This window comes from Zonotrichia leucophrys, unplaced genomic scaffold (genome assembly GCF_028769735.1).
Source record: "Zonotrichia leucophrys gambelii isolate GWCS_2022_RI unplaced genomic scaffold, RI_Zleu_2.0 Scaffold_156_109164, whole genome shotgun sequence".
NCBI lineage: Eukaryota > Metazoa > Chordata > Aves > Passeriformes > Passerellidae > Zonotrichia > Zonotrichia leucophrys.
This window is the reverse complement of record NW_026992361.1, coordinates 9,200-31,365: the sequence shown is the minus strand read 5'-3', so window position 1 is coordinate 31,365 and position 22,166 is coordinate 9,200. Positions and strand designations below refer to the sequence as shown.

At 47.4% G+C, this 22,166-nt stretch overlaps 1 protein-coding gene and 1 pseudogene across 1 annotated transcript; one reads left to right on the top strand and one right to left on the bottom strand.

The window, feature by feature from the left end:
• The first annotated feature begins 745 nt into the window (after positions 1-745).
• LOC135461047 (cytochrome b-like) lies at positions 746-1,559 on the top strand (annotated as a pseudogene).
• Positions 1,560-13,031: 11,472 nt separating this feature from the next.
• On the bottom strand, positions 13,032-21,204 carry LOC135461046 (serine/threonine-protein kinase PAK 3-like). Its single transcript, XM_064738028.1, has 9 exons — positions 21,072-21,204; positions 19,231-19,294; positions 18,493-18,541; positions 18,121-18,233; positions 17,360-17,477; positions 16,578-16,677; positions 15,981-16,177; positions 14,507-14,644; positions 13,032-13,160 (listed from the first exon to the last, which is right to left on the bottom strand). Exons 1-9 carry the CDS (start codon positions 21,202-21,204, stop codon positions 13,032-13,034), a joined length of 1,041 nt encoding a protein of 346 aa, XP_064594098.1.
• Positions 21,205-22,166: the final 962 nt, after the last annotated feature.

The window sequence follows — 22,166 nt, the reverse complement described above, 5'->3', positions numbered from 1 at the left end:
ACTGGTGGAGCTAAACTGGCTGGAATCAGAAATGCAGCCCAGCCCCTTCCCGCTCCTGTGACCTCTGAGGAGCAGCTGGAATGCCAAGGCATTGACCTCCTGCTCACTTCCCAAACACAACACATACTGATTCCCTGGGCTGCAAAAAGGCATGAGCACTACTAAGCTCAAAGTGATCTGTAAGGCCATACTGGCTGGCCTGGAACCACAACAGTTCCTTCTGCACCAAGGTCCCTGCGCAGAATGATGTGTTCTCATGCAAAACTACTGCATTCTCCAGAAGTGATACCTTGGAAATTAAAATTCTAGCAGACCCAGTCCCAGTGCTAAAAAAGGGCAGAAAATAAGGGGGAAAAGTCATTTCCAAAAGTGGCTCAAATATTTGGATGCACTGAGGAGATGCTGAAGGTCCCTCACAAGGCTCCTGCTTCTGTTGTCCAAGCTAAAGCTTTCTCATCCTCACAAAACAAGCCCCCTTCTCAAACTTGTCAACATCCCTAGGATACTTTAACCCCTTATCCTACCACCTAAGTATAACCCACTTCCTCAAAGGAGGACAGAACATTGCATCCCACCTAATTGACCTCTCCTGATACAAAATAGTAGGTCCAGAGGGGCTAGCCAGCCTACAACTTACAGCAACCAAAACTGCCCCCACCCTCCACTCAGGTCTAATCGAAGCTTACTTAGGATCATTCACCTTATCCATTCTCATCATCCTCGTAGCCACATACAGAAATAACCAATGGCCCTCAACCTTCGTAAAAACCGCCAAATCCTCAAAATCATCAACAACGCCCTAATCGACCTCCCAGCGCCATCAAACATCCCAACATGATGAAACTTTGGGTCTCTAGTAGGCGTTTGCTTAATTACTCAAATCGTCACAGGTCTTCTGCTAGCTATGCACTACACAGCAGATACCAATCTAGCCTTCTCCTCTGTCCCTCACATATGCCGAGACGTACAATTCAGCTGACTCATCCGCAACCCCCACTCAAATGGAGCCTCCTTGATCTGCATCTACCCACACATTGGCCGAGGACTCTACTACGGCTCATACCTAAACAAAGAAACCTGAAACATTGGAGTCATCCTCCTCCTAACCGTCATAGGAACTGCTTTCTTAGGATACGTCCTACCATGAGGCCAAATATCATTCTGAGGAGCTACAGTAATCGCAAACCTATTCTCAGCCATCCCTTACATTGGGCAAACACTAGTCGAATGAGCCTGAGGCGGATTCTCCGTCGACAATCCCACACTCACCCGATTCTTTGCCCTCCACTTCCTCCTCCCCTTCCTAATCGTAGGTCTCACCCTCGTCCACCTCACCTTCCTCCACGAAACAGGCTCAAACAACCCACTAGGAATCCCCTCAGACTGCGACAAAATCCCCTTCCACCCATACTACACCATCAAAGACATCCTAGGATTCGCACTGATACTTTCCCTACTAGTCTCACTAGCCCTATTCTCCCCCAACCTTCTAGGCGACCCAGAAAATTTCACCCCCGCCAACCCGCTAGTCATCCCTCCTCACATCAAACCTGAGTGATCTTTCCTATTTCCTTACTGTTGCGGTGTGTTGCAATGTCCTGTTTTACCTTCTCCCTTCCCCCTCGCCCCTCGCTGAGTGTGCCCTGTCAATCAGGCTAACATACCAGCAAGGCGTCGTGTGATTGGTCCCTCAGGCCTGGGGGACATTGGCCCGTATAGGTGTCCCTAGTCCCTTGAGACCCTGCCCCTTCACCTGGTTGGTGGCTCACCTGTCCCCTCCCCTTCCCCTGCCCTGAGCTTAAAAGGTTAATGAGACCATGCGGCCTCCATTCTGGTGGCAGCAGTTGCCCCGGTGCAGACATCTCTGTACCCATGGAATAAACATCTGGCAACCCTCCAGCAGAATCCTCCCTTTCTTATCTTCACCATCGCCAGAAGCTCTCTCTCCTGAGGTAAACAGAGTCCTGACAAGCCTGGACTTGCGTCTGTGCCCCGCAGCACTCTCCAGCAGCCAAGGTATCTCTGGGGTAAAGCACCACAGTGCTGCCTTTGGCCCAGCAGCGAGGGTCAGAACTGGCCCAGGCACCATCTACCTGGTTATATTGGGATTCTTATTCCAATACCTTACGCTATCCTCCGCTCCATCCCAAACAAACTAGGAGGCGTACTAGCCCTAGCCGCCTCAATCCTCGTCCTGTTCCTCGTCCCACTACTACACACATCCAAACTACGATCAATAACCTTCCGCCCCCTCTCACAAATCCTGTTCTGAACCCTAGTCGCCAACATCCTAATCCTCACCTGAGTAGGCAGCCAACCGGTAGAACATCCCTTCATCATCATCGGCCAACTAGCCTCATTCACATATTTCATAATCATTCTAGTCCTCTTCCCCCTTGCGACCGCCCTAGAAAACAAGCTACTTAAACTTTAATTAACTATAATAGTTTATAAAAACATTAGTCTTGTAAGCCAAAGATTGAAGCCTAAACCCCTTCTTAGAGTTACCCCACCACCCACCTAAGGAAGAAAGGACTCAAACACTCCTCTCCAACTCCTAAAGGTGGCATTTTTAACTAAACTACTTCCTGACCCTACTGCTAAACAGCTCAAATCGCCCTCCGAGACAACCCCCGCACAAGCTCCAACACCACAAACAAAGTCAACAACAACCCTCACCCCCCAGTCAAAAGCAATCCCACCCCCTCTGAATACAACACAGCCATCCCACTGAAATTTGACCGGACTGACAACAAACCCCCACTATTCACCCTCCCGTCGTCCGTCAACAACCCCAACATTCCCCCCATAACAAGACCCACCACCACAACCAACCCCATCCCAAAACCATATCCAACAACATTCCAACTACCCCAAGCCTCCGGATAAGGCTCCGCTGCTAAAGACACCGAATACACAAACACCACCAACATCCCCCCTAAATAAACCATAACAAGCACCAAAGAAACAAAAGGGACCCCCAAACTCACTAGTCAGCCGCAGCCCACAACCGCTGCTACGACCAGCCCTAGCACCCCATAGTAAGGAGACGGGTTAGATGCAACCGCCAACCCCCCTAGAACAAAACACAGCCCTAAAAACAAAACAGCTTCTATCATAAATTCCCACTTGGCCTCTCTCTGAGATTTACGGCCTGAAAAGCCATCGTTACAAACTTTAACTATAAGAACACCTAAATACGTCCTTCATTCCCTCCCCCATCCCCTTACCCCCCCCCCCCCCCCAGCATGTTTTATTCTTGCTTTCAGGGTATGTATAATAATGCATCACACTCTCTGCCCCATCAGACCGCTCATGAAATGTAGGATAATTCACATTAGACGTCAAGCTCTTCCACCAAAACCCAAACGGATGGTATTCGGCCAGCCTACCTACCAGGTACATTCTTGCTTCAGGTACCACACAACCCAACTATTTCTACCCAAGGCCAAGCTGCAAGTGTCACCCAAAACCCAGGATCTTAGCTAATGTACACAACACCCAACCTAGAGAACGAGGAATGTCTCAGTACACCTTGGAATTCCCCTAGTCTACAGGATTTGCCCACCTCCTAGGTAATATTCTCAGCCAACAGCCTTCAAGCACTCCCAAGCAAGAGGACATGGTTATCTATTGATCGCGCTTCTCACGAGAACGGAGCTACTCAACATCATATGTGCTTTAGGTTATTGCCCTCAAGCGCATACCTCTCCTATACTTGCTCTTTTGCGCTATTGGTTGTAACTTCAGGATCATAACTTGCTTCATTCCTTCCTCCTTGCCCTTCACAGATACAAGTGGTCAGTTGAATACTCCTCCCTAACCTCATTACCTCAGCATACCGACCTCTTACACTTGTTTTTTCTTAGCGTCTCTTCAATAAGCCCCTCAAGTGCAGAGCAGGTGTTATCTTCCTCTTGACATGTCCATCACATGACAGCCGCGCATATGAATCCCCTAACACCCAGAATGTCATGGTCTGACGGATAAGGTCGTCGCAAACTTGGCACTGATGCACTTTGACCCCATTCATGGAGGGCCCGCTACCTACCTCTAGACAACAGATAGTGTAATGGTTGACGGACATATTAATTATTTTATCATTTACTAGGAACTAGCATTTAAATTCCATTTTACGCATCAATTTTTTTTATCTTGACCTTTTTTTTTAAAAATCAAATACCTAAGCCACATATCCCTACATTGTCCAAACTACTTACCATCAATACACTTTCAATTCTTTCTTCTCTATTCCCTACTGTCAAAAATAATAACCAGCCACCATCATCCCTCCCCTAACCACCCCCAAACAAACATAATATTAATCCCAAAGCTAGCCCCTCTCCAAAAACCAAAGAAAAACACAAGCCATGATGACAAACCATCAAACAACTATCCACCAAATTTCACATCCTTGTAGCTTATAGAAAGCATGACACTGAAGATGTCAAGATGGCTGCCACACACACCCAAGGACAAAAGACTTAGTCCTAACCTTACTGTTAGTTTTTGCTAGGTATATACATGCGAGTATCCGCGCTCCAGTGTAGATGCCCTGGACACCCCCAAGTGGGTAGATAGGAGCGGACATCAGGCTCACCACCAACCGTAGCCCAAGACGTCTTGCAATTGCCACACCCCCACGGGTCATCAGCAGTAGTTAATATTAAGCAATGAGTGTAAACTTGACTTAGCCATAGCAAATCTAGGGTTGGTAAATCCTGTGCCAGCCACCGCGGTCATACAGGAGACCCAAATTAACTTTATAACGGCGTAAAGAGTGGTCACATGCTATCCAAGTAGCTAAGATTAAAAAGCAGCTGAGCTGTCATAAGCCCAAGATGCCAATAAGGCCTCCACATCAAAGAAGATCTTAGAACAACGATTAATTGAACTCCACGAAAGCCAGGGCCCAAACTGGGATTAGATACCCCACTATGCCTGGCCCTAAATCTTGATGCTTACACCTACTAAAGCATCCGCCCGAGAACTACGAGCACTAACGCTTAAAACTCTAAGGACTTGGCGGTGTCCCAAACCCACCTAGAGGAGCCTGTTCTGTAATCGATGATCCACGATATACCCGACCATTCCTTGCCAAAACAGCCTACATACCGCCGTCGCCAGCCCACCTCCCCTGAAAGCCCAACAGTGAGCGCAACAGCCCCCACCACGCTAACAAGACAGGTCAAGGTATAGCCTATGGAATGGTAGTAATGGGCTACATTTTCTAAATTAGAACATACGGCAAAGGGGTATGAAATAACCCCTAGAAGGCGGATTTAGCAGTAAAGTGGGACAATCGAGCCCTCTTTAAGCCGGCCCTGGGGCACGTACATACCGCCCGTCACCCTCCTCATAGGCGCCCCCCCCCCATAAATTAATAAGCTACCCAGCCAAAGATGAGGTAAGTCGTAACAAGGTAAGTGTACCGGAAGGTGCACTTAGGCTACCAAGACGTAGCTTAAACAAAAGCATTCAGCTTACACCTGAAAAATGTCTGCTACACCAGATCGTCTTGATGCCAAATTCTAGCCCAACCTACATGACCCAAAATAACAAAGCTACTCCCTCACATCTAACTAAAGCATTTACTAGTCCTAGTATAGGCGATAGAAAAGACACCTTCTATCGCCTGTACTGGGAATAGAGACCACATACCGTAAGGGAAAGATGAAATAACAATGAAAACTAAGCTATAAACAGCAAAGATCAATCCTTGTACCTTTTGCATCATGGTCTAGCAAGAAAAACCAAGCAAAATGAATTTAAGTTTGCCACCCCGAAACCCAAGCGAGCTACTTACGAGCAGCTATTATTGAGCGAACCCGTCTCTGTGGCAAAAGAGTGGGATGACTTGTTAGTAGAGGTGAAAAGCCAATCGAGCTGGGTGATAGCTGGTTGCCTGTGAAACGAATCTAAGTTCCCTCTTAATTCTTCCCCAAGGAAAACCTACAATCCCTAATGAAGCGAATTAAGGGCCATTTAAAGGAGGTACAGCTCATTTAAAAAAGAATACAGTCTCTACGAGCAGATAAATACTGGTTTTTCCAACTGCATTGTGGGCCCTCAAGCAGCCATCAACAAAGTGTGCGTTAAAGCTCTACACTACAAAAATATAAGAACTTTATGACTCCCTCCCCATTAACAGGCTAACCTGTATTCAAATAGGAGAAACAATGCTAGAATGAGTAACCAGGGTCCTCCCTCTACAACGCAAGCTTCCATCTGTACATTATGACCAAACCACCAATATACGACAAATCAAACAAGCATGGTATTAAGTATTTTGTTAACCTGACAGAGGAGCATCCACTAAGAAAGATTAAAACCTGTAAAAGGAACTAGGCAAGCCCGTCAAGGCCCGACTGTTTACCAAAAACATAGCCTTCAGCAAACCCAAAACAAGTATTGAAGGTGACGCCTGCCCGGTGACCTGCATGGTTCAACGGCCGCGGTATCCTAACCGTGCAAAGGTAGCGCAATCAATTGTCCCATAAATCGAGACTAGTATGAATGGCTAAACGAGGTCTTAACTGTCTCTTACAGGCAATCGGTGAAATTGATCTCCCTGTACAAAAGCAGGGATAAACCCATAAGACGAGAAGACCCTGTGGAACTTCAAAACCAGCAACCACCTTAAATCACATACTCACCTACCAGGCTCACTGACACACAAGATCCTGGCCTGCGTTTTTCGGTTGGGGCGACCTTGGAGCAAAACAAAACCTCCAAAAATTGGACCATACCTCTAGACCAAGAGCAACCTCTCAACGTGCTAACAGCATCCAGACCCAATACAATTGATCAATGGACCAAGCTACCCCAGGGATAACAGCGCAATCTCCCCCGAGAGTCCGTATCGACAGGGAGGTTTACGACCTCGATGTTGGATCAGGACATCCTAGTGGTGCAGCCGCTACTAAGGGTTCGTTTGTTCAATGATTAACAGTCCTACGTGATCTGAATGCTGGCGCAATCCAGGTCAGTTTCTATCTATGTTGAACTCTACCCACTACGAAAGGATAGGAAAAGTGAGGCCAATACCTCAAGCAAGCCTCCGCCTTAAGTAATGAAAACAACTAAATTACAGAAGGCTATCACACAACACCATGTCCAAGAAAAGGACCAGCTAGGGTGGCAGAGCTCGGAAAATGCAAAAGGCTTAAGTCCTTTAACTCAGAGGTTCAAATCCTCTCCCTAGCTTAACCCAAACCTCCTCAAATGACCAACCACCCCCTCCTAATTAACCTCATCATAACCCTCTCCTATGCCCTCCCCATCCTAATCGCAGTAGCCTTCCTCACACTGGTAGAACGCAAAATCCTAAGCTACATTACAACAGTAGTCCTAGTCCAATTATTCAGCCTTCCCTGCAGGTCTGCCAGTCTGCATTTCCAAGGATGTCTTGCTTGTCCCAGCAAACTGAGGAAATGACAGACTCTGCTGCCGCAGACTCTCCCATGGAGCCATCAGAAGCCCTGCAGGTTCCCTTGCAAATGCTGTCCCTGTCGCTACAGGCACCCACTTTTAGGATGAACGCCTTGACAGGAGCTTTACCAAACCAGTGGTATCCTAATGCTCTTTCTGTTTCAAAATCAGAAACTCAGTCACTAAGAAAGAGAAGGAAGACATACAAAATCCAAGTTAGGATACACCCTAACCTAAGTAGAGAGGAAACATCTACTTACGTGTGAAATGTGTCACAAAATAGGCACCATAGGTAATTCCATAGGCAGCAAAAAGCAAAGGAGCAATTCGCTCAATCATTTTCACACTGTCCTGCAAGTTTGCAGGCTGTGCTCACACACTGGAAAAAGCAAGGATCCTGTCAGTGCGAAACAGCCCACTGACAATTGCCTCAATCAGGAGGATTCTCCTGAACTGAGCAAGTGCTAGGACTGCTCTGACACTCAGGCCTTCCGTGCACCAAGGCAACCTTCTGATGTCACTACGACAAGGTGGCAACCACGCCCTGACATCACAAAGCAAACGCTCCATGTTGGTCTGTGAATTTATGCCAAGCAATAACCAACCTTCCGTACAGCAAACACAAAATAGCCTGGGAACTTCTCCTCTTTCACAAAGCAGAACAAATTCTCCTTGTTGGCCAAACCCTATCTTTCAAGGGATCCAAGAGGAACTCCAGGAGTGCACAAAGCACCTACAGCCTGTACCCCAACTGAGCACTCAGATGGCCCAAGCAAAGGAAACGAGACCAAGAAAATGGCCCAAAGCATTGCTCATCTGAGAAACTACCCTTCTTTTAACTTTCTAAAGGTTTATTAAACCTTAAGAAAAGGCTGTATAAGGAAAGATTGAAGCACTGGGAAGTCTCCATGATTCGCAGCCACATGCTCATCTACAAAAGGGATGCTCTGCTTTTTAAACCCTTAGCCCCTCCCAATGTTTTGTCAGTCAACTCTTTCTCTGCCGTCCAGTGGTGGAGATTACTTTCTTGCATCTTGGTTGGAAGTCTGGTGTAGTTACACCCGCCTGCTGGTCACAAGCCAGCCCTCCCCAAATGCCCTGACTACCAAGGCTATTACAAGGGGGATAAGAAAGAGGACTATGAAAGGACATGTTACAATAACAGCACTTTACATTTGAACAGAATATCTATCCACATAATATCTGTCTCTTAATTGTGAGAGCCAGCTATTACATTACTCACCTATAATGCACAGAAGCAGGAGAGAAGGCACTGGGTTGGCATAACAGCTGAAATCATTGCTAACAAATCTCCCTACATATTTGCACCTTTATTGGACATGGCCAGGACTCCTGTGGATGTACATCTCTGCCTTTCTTCCCCTTTGGAAGCAGTCCACCTGGCAACTCCTGGGGAAACCAAGGGCTTTTTGGGGGCTGCATTGCTCTGCACACACCCAGGCCACCCGTGGCACAGAGCTTTGGTACCTAAAAAGATCAACCAGAGGAAAACAGCTGGAGAAGGTTTCATTTGGACCTTTCTTACCTGCTAACAGAAGTTGTCAAAATGAAAGTGACCAAGCAAGGCCTGATCCCTGCTGCCAGCTCAGGGTTAGAAAGGAGTCATTACTTGATTTCAGTGCTGGGTGCACAGAGAATCACTTCCCTAAGCTCTGCACACCCAGCAATCTCACCTAGAACTTTGTATCCATGGAACTAAGACATATTCAATACTTTGCTGAAACTTACAGGCTAAACATTGCCTCCAATTTATTGACATATTTCAGTCACTTCTCAGAATTTATTGACATCAGCAGAGGAGTGTCCTGTAGATCCCTGCTGGTCATTGTCACAGGATCACATGAGCCATGCACAAAATAACCCAGGACAAAACTGGGCTTGCAAAGCAAATTCATTCCATTAGTTGCAGTAGCATATAATACATACTGACCTCTGGATTCCCAAAAATCCATTGAACAAGAGAAGGAGTTGGAGCGTGATGCTCGGCAGCAGGGGCAGGTAGGCAGTGCACTTCCAGGACATCCCCTGGATCAAAACGCTGTGTATCTCGTCCTTCTCAACCTGCCAGCCCAGAACTAGGTCTTGTATCTCCTGCTCAGGAGTGGAATTTTACAGCAGGAGTCAGAGCAGCAGCTCACACATGCCTGGCATGTGAGATGAGGCCATGAAGGCTCAGGATGACTCTATGACTCCCTGCCACCAAGGGCTCCATTTTGCATTGTTCTCCTTTCAAAGCTTGACTGCCCACCCATTGACCAATCCTTTGTTTCTCTTTCAAGGGTCAAGGTCCCACCTGTTAAACAAGACAGTTTTCTTCATTGTCTTGTCAACATGCTCAAACATGGATCAAATATGGCAGGGCCTGGGACACGACTCCAGTTCCTGACACAGTCATTTGGGAAATATTCCCATTGCTCAAACTCTCCTTTGGTGGTCAAGAGCCTCCTAAAAACACTTTCTTCCCCTTGAATGCATTCCAGCTACTTTCTTAGCAGGACCACTCTCCTTATTCCCAAGGCCAAGATAGCCACTTGCACACAGTAAGCACTGCAGTGGGGGAATACATGGTTCAGCACTCCTGTTAAAGCTAAAGGAATTGAAAAGACTATGCCCTGTTTGTTAGACTTAATGCCTCTCCATCCTATTCTGGGAATGAAACACAAGTGTTTCATCAATACACCCTGCAAGTGCTCTTGCTCAGTGAGGCCACATTGCTGTGTCAATAAAGCAGCCACGACTCGGTTTCTTCATGCAGGGCAAGCCAATTCTTTATTCACATAACTCATTTTTATACTGTTTTCACAGACTCGTGTTCAACTCCAACTGGCTGGTCGTTTCCTTGCCACACAGTTTATTGCTTAGAAGGTGTATTAGTGTGTACATGCTAAGACTCTCTCTTTTTAAGACTCACTCTTACTCAGGTGATTACATTTTTCTTTCGTGGACACTCATGGGACAGGTTTCTTGTTTATTAGAGATGCAAACAGTTTTCTTAGCACAATAGCTTGTTGTGCTGAGTGCACTCATGACTATTCCCATGGGAAGTTAGCTGGCTGCATGTAGAGGACGCAACAGGACAGCTGGGAATTTACCATAGTGTGGTAAATAGGTATGATTCGTGCTGATAAAAATTGAAAGAAGAGACAATATTGATACAGTAATTAATATTTAGAAATATTAAAACAGTTAAAAGTTGTAATGCCAAAGAAAAAGGGAGAGGAGGGGCTCTACCTCCCCCCCTCCCCTGGCAGATGTTCAGGAACAGGAGGAAAGCAAGAGATAACGGTTGCTAAAAATTAACCAAGAAGGGACTCTCTGGTTGTGTCCCAGGAAAATGCTAATTATAAGGGATTTATTGCCTTGATGCCTAAATGCAGTAATATTCTTAGTTTTGGCTTACATTGTATTGGTTTGGTGGGCATGTGTAACCCAAAGGTGAATTAAAGGACAAAGAGGAAGAGTACAAAATCTTCCTCAGATGACCCCCAAAGACTTGTGCGACCACCAAACGGAGTGGTGGCACATGCGTGATAAAGATGATAATGAGGGCGGAGGTAGAAGTGTGCTGAATTGAAAATGAGAGGAGACAGCATTGACAGATGGCGTATAAGGAAGACTCTTCACTTGGCAAGCTCGTACGTGATTTTGCAAGGGTCTCAGAACCCTGCACTCCACATCCCGTAGTTATCTTTTGCTTATGTGCTATTATTGGAACCAAATTCTCCCTTATTTTAATCAAATTATATTGTAACCAATTATATATTATTTTATTTAAAATAATAAATTAAAATTACTACTATTTTTAATATTGTTTGGGGTTTTTTTATGATGGGATAACAGCGCAAACACACCAATAGGAAGGCCTGATTATATAAAGCCTTTCTTTTCTAAAAATAACACTACCTGTGTGCAACACATTATAACTTTCTTTCAGAAATTAATGAAGAAAACACAAATTGCCCACTAAAACCCTTCTGCCCCCTTCCAAATCAGTTCACTCCTCAAACACAAGCCTCAGTCACATCCCTGATGTGCCTCTCTCCCAGCAGCTCAGAGCTGCATTGCACAGCGCTTGCTGTGCACCAGAGAGCACAAAGCAGGCTGGCCTGGTGGGCCTGCATGTTTCTGCCAAACACACTGCATCTCACACCTTTGCTCTGGCTCAGTGCAGAACTGCAGGATTGCAGGCGCTTCCTCCCAGAGCTGCGTGAGGCGCTGGCTCCTGCAGATGGGCCCTGCCAAGCTGTCCCTGCCTCACGCTGGCCTCGCTGCCCCTGGCACAAGTGCCGGGCCTGAAGGAGCTGCCCTGTGCTCCAGCCTGCCGAGCAGCCCGGCTCCCTGCCCCGGTGCCCAGAGTGCTGCACACACTGCTGGCCTTTGCCAGGAGTTGCAGGGCAGCCGGCAGAAGAGGAGGAATCCTCAGTCAGCCCAGTGGCCCTCGGCTGCCCTTGGCCTTTCTCTGTTCCTGGGCACACTGCAGACGGCCAATGCCTCCAGGCTGGGCTGTGCCCAGCACAGCTGCGCTTCCCCTCGGCAGCAGCCAGCTGCCACCTGGGCTCTGAGGGCGGAGCATTCACCCGCTCCCTGGAAGAGGCACCCAGGGCCCCTCTGCTGTTTCTTGCAGCTCCAAGGACCTCCTTCCAGCCTGCCTCTGTCGGGGTTCAGGCTGCTCCAGCCCCTGCCGGGGCTCTGCTGGGGCTCCAGGCCGGGCAAGGCCGGGCCCGCTCTCACCTCACCGGCACTGACAGCTCTGCACCGCAGGAGACCTTCCCGAGCACCCTCTCTGATCTTTCTGCTTTCTCACTTGAGCAAGGCTCTCCTCCAGCCAAAGAGATTATTGCATTTAGGGATCCAAATCCAAGTGGCAGGAGCCCCAATGCTCTCCAGTCACAGCTGAAGGCCTGTATCTGCATAAGATGTTTGGGCTGCCCCATTCTTCCTTTGCTTTTGCTTGCAAATGCCGTTGCCCTTTCTGCCTCAAATAGAAGTACCAAAGATGGCCAAAAACAGACCAGTGGGTCATATTCCAAAGGCAGTCTGGTCTGGAGAGGATGAATGAAGAAGATCCTTCCCCACTTTCACACCATACCAAAGACACTGTTTCACTTTCCACCTTTAAGAAACAACACACAATTCAGAAGGAATTCTCGAGTTTATTCGCAGAGTGAGAAGGAAGGGGATCTTCAAGGTGAGTTGTGGTTTCAGAAACTTTATTGATTTTCAATCCTACTCCGCAGTCCTATTAGACAATCCTACTCTAAGCCCAACCCTTACCTTAATCCTAATCCTTATCCTTATCTTTATCCTAATCCATATGCTTATCCTTATGGCTATGCTTATGCTTATCCTTTTCCTAATCCTTATCCTTATCCTTATCCTTATCCTTATCCTTATCCTTATCCTTATCCTTATCTTTATCCTTATCCTTATTCATATGCTTATCATTATGCTTAAGCTTATGCTTATCCTTATCCTTATCCTTATCCTTATCCTTATCCTTATCCTTATCCTTATCCTTATCCTTATCCTTATTATCCTAATCCTTAATGTAATCCTAATCCTAGTTGTAACCTACAATCCTACTCTACACCTGTTAAGGAATAAATAAATGGTCCTGATGTGATTGTCACGTTTGTCTCCTTCCTCTTCACTGAAACAATCAGTGACACCAGGCTGGACGCAGGCTCAGCATATCTTACAAATGGATGCTGCCCAAAGGGAAAAAAGCCAAATCAACAAAAAACAATGAACCATGACTTTCCAAGCTCAGTGCTTCACAGGATTTCTCCTGGCCCTAGAAGGATGCAGAAAGAGGAACAATGGGACAACTCCATCTTTATGTGCAGGACTTTGCCATCACAGGCAAACCTGGCCTAGAATCCCACTCGTCCATTTCTACAGGTGTCTTCATCTTGCTGAGATTTTAGCCCTGCCAGTGCTTTAGAATTGGTGATTTCTGTCCTTGGAGTTTCTTCTTTTCAGGAAACTCCAAAGCCTCTCATTGGTCCCTCTCTTTGTAAGACAGGCACGGTGCTGATTTCCGCAGGGAGACAGAGCAGTGTCTGCCTTTCCATGCCCTGCCCCTCGTTTGCTGGTTGGCACCTTCCTTCCCAGCAGGGCCAGCCCAGGGGCACTGGGTCCTGCAGTTCCCTCTGCAGGGAACCTGGCAGTAACCCTGGCCCAGTTCCCATCTGCTTGAGGGTGCCAGGCAGCAGATGGGGCTGGGACAAGTCCCTCCTGGCTGTCCCTGTTTGTGTGGCAGAAACCTCTGAGGGTGGGCTGGGGGGCACAAACCAGGGCCCCTCAGAGGCTCAGAGTGAACCCCCACAGCCCCTCCTGCCCACAGCCAAATCTCTGACTGCTCAGCTGGGACTGGCTTCCTTGGCTTCCTGCACCTCCATTTCATGTCTCTGTACCCTGCATTGCACAACTTCAATTCCTTTGCCATTAGGTAAAACTGAACACAGCACCAATAAAAACCTAAGAGGGTGACAGAAACAGAAACCAGCACCTCTTCTCTGAGGAAATGTAGAGAGAGGTGGAGTTATTCAGCTTTGTGAAGAACAGGCCCCAGGGAGACTTTATTGCCCCTTTCCAAGACTTCAGCGTGGCTTTGAAGAAAGTGGGGGACATCTTTTTTAACAGGGCCAGTTACAATAGGATGTGGGGGAATATTTTTAAACAAAATGGGGATCAAGTCAGAGTAGGTCTAAGGAAGAACTTGTTTACTCGGAGCATGGTGCAAGCCTGGCACAGGTTGCCCCAAGAGCTTGAAGGTGCCCCATCCCTGCAACCATTCCAAGTTAGGTGGGAAAGGGCTCTGAGCAACCTGATCTCTTTGAAGATGTCCCTGCTCATTGCAGGACCCTTGGACCAGAGGAGCTTTACAGGGCCCTGCCAGCATAGCCCGGTCCGGGATTCCTCACCATTTTCATTTGAAGAGCACCAAGAGTGGAAGTGAGGAAGAAGAGGGCTGATCTGATGCCTTGGACTTGAGTGGAGGAGGAGCCCATCCCTCAGCCTCCTTTTCACCTGCAGCCCCTTCCCATTTTACCTGCAGGAGCTCCTTGGCTGACCAGCGCTGCTCCTCGTCTCTCTGCAGGCAGCAGCTCAGGAAGTCACGCAGCAAAGCTGAGAGGAGCTTGGGATGCTGCAGTTTTGGGGTCCCTACTTTGGCTATCAGTCGTTGAGCCTGGAGAAAAACAACCACGAGGCTCCAGCTGCTGCTTTCACATCTCTAAGGCTCTCCCAGATCCCTTTGTTTAACCTCTGTTCTTCAGTGGCAGTTACTGCCCTGACAGAGACCCAGAGATGACTTTCCTTTGCCAACCAAAAACCCAAACCCCGATACAACCACAGCTTTTCCAGCATCCCGCAGATCTTGCCTTGGCAGATGATTTCATTGCCTGACCTACTTAGTGGGAACTACATCAGCAAAAGCACGTTTGCTTCTCTGAGGATTCATACCAGCTTGAGAGGCTTTTTGGAAGAGGGACTTTGCTGTACTAACTAATTTCAAGGGTTAGTACATGAAAGGCATCTCTGCAGTGCCTGTTGGTCCTTTAAGCACACGTGCCTTAGAACAAAACTCATCAAGCTTTTTCTGCTGTTCTTGAAAACAATGGGAATTGGAAGAAAAGAAAGAAAATGCATTAGGTAGTCCCCAGGTAAGGAAATAAAGATTTACAAACTCATCTTCAACACAGCCACATTAAGATGCCTGCACAAGTGTATTGGGATGAAAATGCCTGCTTGGGCACAAAGGTGCCACCTGCAGCCCTGTCTCTCAGCAGTCTGAAAATTGCAGCTTCCCATTTTGCAGCAAAAGAAAAATTGTCATGGTCAGAAGAAGGAGAGGTGCCATCCATATGGTCACCCTCTGCTCATTTGGCTACTCGAGTCAATGCATTAGTGGTAGGCCCATCCCAGAAAGTTCCAGGAAACAAACAGGAGGTTTTGGCAGGCTCTCCACATCACCAGGCTCTGGCTTGGTGACACAGAGAACATGCCTTGGGCTGTGAAAGAAACACGGTCACTAAATGCAGTGCAGCAGCACTGCACAAGAAGCAGAAGAGATTCAGTGGCCTTTACACCCTCATGCCCAGGTTTCAGGCATGTTTCCCAGTGAGAAGAAACTGCACACTGGGTTAGGTTCCTCTCTAAAGACTACAGTTTTAGAAACTTTGTTGGGTTTGGGTTTCCTTCCTTCATTTATGGAAAGATAACAGAAGTTCTAAGATGCTTGTTTCCTTTTTCTGGGGCATCTCCACAGACAAAAGAACTGGAACCACTTATAACCCAAAGGGAAGTGTTTCCTGAGAATGGAGTTTGTTTGCATGTGGTAAGGCTTGAGTTCCCCCACTGATGTATCCAAATCTACAGCAGATGCTGATGTGTTGCAGGGACATTTTTAGAGGGGACCTTGGTGGAAGTAGTTCCAGCAGATGGCAATGGGATTTTGCCCAATGGCACGCAGGGCATGGGACAGGTGAGAAAGAGAGTGGGATCAGTGAGTATTTGCTGCTTACCGAGGCATGACTTTGGTCCCAGTAAGGAGGTTCTTTTTCTAACATTTCAATGCCCACAATTCCAAAAGACCATATGTCCACTTTGGGGCCATATGGTTGACCTGTCGCCACTTCAGGCGCCATCCACCAAGGAGTTCCGACTACCAAGCATGGTCTGCTCTGCTCAGAGTTGAGCTGAGTAGAGAGGCCAAAATCAGCTGAGGAGAAAGCAAAATACTGGTTTTATTTGAATTCTGTGCAACTAGGAAAGCAAGCAAAAGAATTCCCCAGTAGAGGTTTGAAAAGTTGCTGTTCAATCTCCTGGCAATGGCAACTTAAAAAATCCCCCGATTTTTTACACTGCCTCCAGCAGTGGCTTTTGTTCTTTGGAAACTTTAGACTTGTAGCTCCCTCCCTCTGGAAGGGACACACACAGGACAACAACACTCTTGACTTCTTGTTCCTTGTCCTATCTCTGTGCACGTGGCATCTGTGCCCTCAGCTCACAGCGGGTGTCCCTGCGCTGCCACCAGCACCAGTTTTGGGAGCTGGCTGTCACTGCAAGCAGCCCCACACCCACATCCCTGGAACGCTGCACCTGACCAAGAATCTACTGACTCAGCTTGACAGAGCCGTCGGTTCTGAGAAGGATGTTGTCACTCTTCACATCTCGATGGATCACATTGTTTGAATGAAGAAAATCCAGTCCTTGCAGGCACTGAGAGAGGAAACAGAAAGAGGAGTGCAAAAATGAGTGATGTGATTTCATCACATGAGAGACAATCAAAGAATCGAAAAGATTCCCTCTCCAGGGGAATGGGGAGTAATGGCGGATTACAATGCCACTGAGTGGAAGAGCTTGCTGCTCCAACACTGGCAGAGCAGGACCTTTCTGAGGAAAGGCATGTCAGCTTTGGAAAGAGCAAGATCACCTGCTCTTTTAGACTGTCCCCTGCAAACCAGCCAGGATGACTCCTGCTGCAGTGGATGTGCTCAGAAGCAAAGAGCATTTTGGCTGCACTCCCATCCTTCTTAGCTGAGGACTGAGAGAATCAAGTCTCTCTTTTTTCTTTGCTCTTTGTTTCAAATCCTGCCACCAGCACCTTTGCTTTTACAGGCAAGGAATGCAGTGAAGACAGAAAAAAGTTTAGCGAGGCAAGATGGGGAACAGCAAATACAAGAGGCGGAGCGAGAGTACAACAGCAGGAGATAAGAGTACTGGCACTGAGTACAGTGAGTGCAGGGGCACTGGCAGGCCTTTCACTTGAGATGCTTTTACTTGCCCATAGCATTCCAGCCACACAGAAACAAAGCTTGGCACATGAAATCACTCCTGTTCTGAGCCCCTGTTCCCAGACAATCCTGCCCAAGGCCTCAGAAGCACAGATGGGATTGCTGACCTCCCGACTGATGGCTGCAATGTGGTCTTCAGACAGGAAGGTCTTGTGGATGACATCACTCAGGGCGCCTCCATCCATGTACTCCATGACCAGCCAGAGTTCCTCACCCAGAAGGTAGCTGAAAGAAGGAAACAAGGCCGTGGAGATAAACATGCATGGCTACCTTGATGTTTTGCTTCTGGGTTTCTTGTTTCCAGGTGCCTTTGTGACTAGGACAGAATCAAAGGAATAGACAATCTGCAGTCTGTGCAGTCTGGAGGAGAAAGGCACAGCAGTGAATAATAAGATGTCTTAGATGGCCAGCAGGTGAAAAATGCAGTTTAGTAACAGCTCAGGTAAAATCTGTCAGGCATGGTGTTCCTGGATATAAGCACCTAGTCTTCCTGGCATGCACAGCAGTGACAAAGAGGGGCAACGATCTAAGAGAAATCCACTTTAGGATGGTTTGTCAGCATTTAAGAATCTTTAAAAAATAAATCCCAGAAAAATGTGGAGGCAGTGTACTTTGAGGGTGTTGACTTAGTAAGAAACAGCTGATCCAGGTTTGAATAATTTTGGAATAATTTTCAAATGACAAGTGGCAGGGAAAACTCATGCAGACAAGATGTACTCTCCTCACATCCATTGGAGATGAGTAAAGAAATATGAATAAATAAAAAATGAACAGCTCTACTTTCTGCCACTGACCAAAGTGGGTTTTTAACCTCTCATGTTTGCTGTATGTAAATGCCCATTCATGGGATATGACCATGACCTCTCACCTGTCTAAATAATTCACAACACTGGGACTCCTACACTTCTTCATGATCATGATTTCATTAACAGTTAGTTCCTTCGTTCTCAGTCCTTGAAGATGTATTTTCTTTATGGCCACCTTAAATGACATTGAAAATCATTAACTGGAGAAGTTAGTGGCACGAGACCACAATGCAAATGGAGCAAGTGATTTAAATGACACAGCTGAGCTGTGCCAAACTGCCTTGTGATTAGATGCTGCAATAATTAGGAACTGACATTCCAACAGCCCATTTCTCTGCTCCCTTGGGGGACAGTTACAGAGCTCCAGCCGCAGCTCACACCAGAGGGGAAAGCCCTCATGTGCAGCAGAGTCTGTGGGGCTTGTTGACATTTACCTCTCCTCCTGTGGCATTGTTGAGTGCTCTGACCACTTGTCCAAAACCCCTAGAAACAAAACAGAAGCAGAGAAAGAAGAAGCTGTTTAGCTCCTAGAGTGAAAGCCAGCCCACACAGGAGATCTCTGCTGGAAGTGTCAAAAACCTGCAGGAGGCAGGAGGGCTCTGCCAGAAGGCAGATGATGCATTTTCCTCTCAAGTGCATGGGCACTGGGCCTGTTCCTGAAGCACTGGGGTTCAACTTCTAAAGGGAGTTTAGTCCTTCCTCTTGGGTTTCACTTTCTAAACTGTGTGGTTCCTATCCTGACCACAGAGTATTTCCTTCTGCAAAGCAGGGGAAAGAAATGTTCTTGGGAACTGTTATCTCACACAGCTTTGATAGAGGGTAGGTTCCTCTTTCAGGCAAGCAAGTTTCTTCTTTTCTCATTAATGGAGCAGTATGATTTTGAGACATACAAAAATGCTAAGGAAATTAGCACAGAGGTGTCCCACACTTGAGACACAAGGAGATCTTCCAGGTCCTGTTCCTTGATGCAGGCAAGACCTTGGCAGCATGGAGATGTCACTGACAACGCCTTCTGAGCACACTCACAAATTCTGAGCAGCACTGAGAGATGGGGTCATCTATCCCCAGAGTGTGAACATGTTTACAGCTGGCCTGACTTCACACTGGATAGACATTCCACCAGAAAAACACCTGGCGCATGGCTGTGCAGGAGTAACTGCGGTTGGACTCACCCGCTGCCAATATGTTCCATTTCGGTGTATATCACAATGGGATTTTCCTGGTTCACCATTCTCTCTGAGGGAAACAAAATGCAGGATGCTGACTTTAAAGCAGAGATCCCAGCTTCCAGGACATACAAAAGGCAGCCCCACTGTCTGGGGCTCTGAGCCCTTTGTGGTCAGCTGGGTAGCAACAACCACAACCACAAGAGCAACAGGACAGGCAGCCCTGCAGTGCAGATGGCTGGCACAGAGACTGATTCTGTACAGTCCTTTGAAGAGTTCTCTTGACAGGAAACAAAGCACGGGGAGATGCATTCCCAGGAGAGAAGAACATCTTCCCCACCTTTCAGCAGTTGGCCAAAGGAATTTATTTCCATTTGTAAAGCAGAGCAGCTCATGCTATAACTGATCCCGAAGGGGCTTTCAGCATCAGGAGCCTGACCTGTTTATGAGCAGGCTGAGCTCAAAGATGCCCCTCTCCCAGCTAAGGAAGGCTCCAGCCCTCAGGAGCAGGGCAGCTAGCACAACGAGGCTGGCAAAGCCCAAGCATGAGCACTGGCAAGCAGTGGGAAGAAGCCACAGCCAGCCTGAGCCTCTTACAAGCTGTTGCCCCCATTGAGGACACAACAGGATGGGATTTGAGATCAGCCACACCGAGGGGTGGATCAGTGCCCTTTTTGTCCCAACAGGTGATGGCAGACACAGAATCCACTGGGCTCTGGTCTCAGCCCCACCAGGTCTTATCTGAGAGCACAGCACTGGCAGCTGTTACAGGCAAGAAGCAGATTCATTGGGTTGTGCTGCAGAATCACAAAGGACTTGATGTGTTTTCCTAGAGACTGATCTGAGCAGGGCTTGGGCCAATGGGTAGGATTCTAACAGTCATGGGAAAGAGTGGGAATCGGGTATGGAAAAGTGCCATGGATCTGAGGAATATACCATGGCTGGGCTGGAGGCTCTCTCCTGAGAAATGCCTGCAGTACAGTTTTATCTGATGACGCCACTTGGATACATCTCTTGGACTCATCTTGATAAGCATAAAACTAGAAGATTAAATAAAGGTTGCTACAAAAGTATCGCTTTTTTCTTTGGGGGCACATGGAAAACATCTCTTGCTCTCTATATGTCCTGTAACCTGATGTCATTTCAAAGTGATTCTTATTGACAAAAAGATAGCATTCTTGTGAAAATAAACTGCAAATGTAGTAGTGGTAACAGTAGCAGTCATAAAAATGCCATCAGTAAGACATGGGGCAGAAGGGCTATTTCAGAGTGGAGAAAAAACCAACTCCACTAAAAAAGCCCCAAAAACCATAAACCAAAAAAACCCAAAACACAAAAAATCCTGCCACAGAAAAAAAAAAAAAGGCCTCCACAAAAAGTAAACACCACAAAAACATGGCCCCTCTCCCAAAAAAAAAAATAATCCCCAACCAAAAAGACAAAACTCCAAAACCAGTCCATTTCTGTGAAGTTTTTTGCTCTGATTACTGGTTCGAAGTCAGGAGTCTAATGAGAATTTAGGAAGCTGAAAATTCTGTTCAGTTTGGCACTAGCACACAAGACTTGCCTAGATCATTTGCTAGGTCACAGCCTTCTGCAGATCCAAGAACAATCCCTGCTTCAGCCTTTAGCAGAGAGGGAAGCTCAGGCAAACCCAAGCCAGTCCCAGGTGCCCTCAGAGGCAGCAGGAACACCCAGAGCTCTCTCGCTGCCTCGGAGCACAGCACTGCCTCTGGGGAGTCCTAAATGGCCCTGTGACACCAAGCTCAGGAGGAGCACTTGGTACAGCTCTGCTGACACCTGCACGCAACACACTGTCCCTCAGATAAGAAACACCCCAGACGTACCCAGCATCTCCAGGTGCTTCTTCTCAGTCTCCTCTTTCAGGGAGATGAAGTAACTGCCCGAGCTTGAGCTCCCAGGTTTGACAGAAAGGCTTCCTTGGGATGATGCTGCTGCGGCAGCAGGATCAGAGCCCATGATGTGCTGGACTTGGAGCACTTCTGGTGGGCACTGTTCCTGTGCCTCACTCCAAACTTGGGGTCCTTCATTGCCAGACATTGGCTGGAATTCTTCGCAGGCTGCCCGGTGAGATGTCAACACTTGCACCTCAAGTCAAACAGAACAAAGCAGTCACACACTACAGCTTGTCCCTGTCAGGCAGGAGTCATCGACTGTGAGGAAAGGGAAAGAACAGATTGACAAGGGATACAGACAGCTTGTTTCAGTCCTCCATCTGGGTCACCATGTTCCACTGTAAAAACACTTGAAGGAACAAGGAGAGCAGGAATAGGCCAGAAGAACAGAGCAGCAGTGGAGATTCAGCACACCGGGAAATGTCCTTCAGAGTGACTGTGATACACACTAGAGCAGGATGGCACTCAGAGGCATGGCCCCACTCCCTGCTGCTCTGAGTGGAAAGGCAAGAAAGGCAGAAACCACCAGTTTGGTGCCTGCAGTGACTGAATCCCTCTTTCACTCATTCTAGAGCCTAAGGGAGGCGATTAAGTTTCTCTCTGACAATTTTCATTTCTTCCTCCAGCCTCTTCTCCCTTGCCCTGTTGCTAGCCTCAGAGTCCTGCAGCTCTGCCTGCACGTGTCCCTTGATAGACTGTAATGGAGAAGGGAGAGGACATTTCATGAGTGGAGTGGCTGCCACTCTTTCACTCACCTGGTTTTGTTGATGGCTCCTGTACTGATGGAGATTCTCCTCTTGAATTCTTCCCATGTCTTCCTTGTTCTTTCTCTTCACGTCCATGATGGCACTCTGAGCTTTGGGCAGCTCTGATTGTGGCTCTGCCTTGATCTTTTATGCACACAAATGCAGACCAAGTGGCTGGGAGCTGCCATCAAGCTCAGCTTTTTCCTCTTGCAGCCTCAAAATCACATTTATTCAGCCACTTCTTTCTGCTTCCCTCCCCACATCTGCTTCCATTGCAAAC

Excerpts from the sequence above, each read along its gene's own strand:
- LOC135461046 (XM_064738028.1), bottom strand. The coding sequence starts at position 21,204 with ATGGGCTCTGATCCTGCTGCCGCAGCAGCATCATCCCAAGGAAGCCTT. Across the intron at positions 18,234-18,492 it reads ACAATGCCACAGGAGGAGAG|GTGGCCATAAAGAAAATACA; the intron begins GTAAATGTCAAC and ends ATGTCATTTAAG. Across the intron at positions 16,178-16,577 it reads CGACGGCTCTGTCAAGCTGA|CTGATTTTGGCCTCTCTACT; the intron begins GTCAGTAGATTC and ends CTTTCTCCTCAG.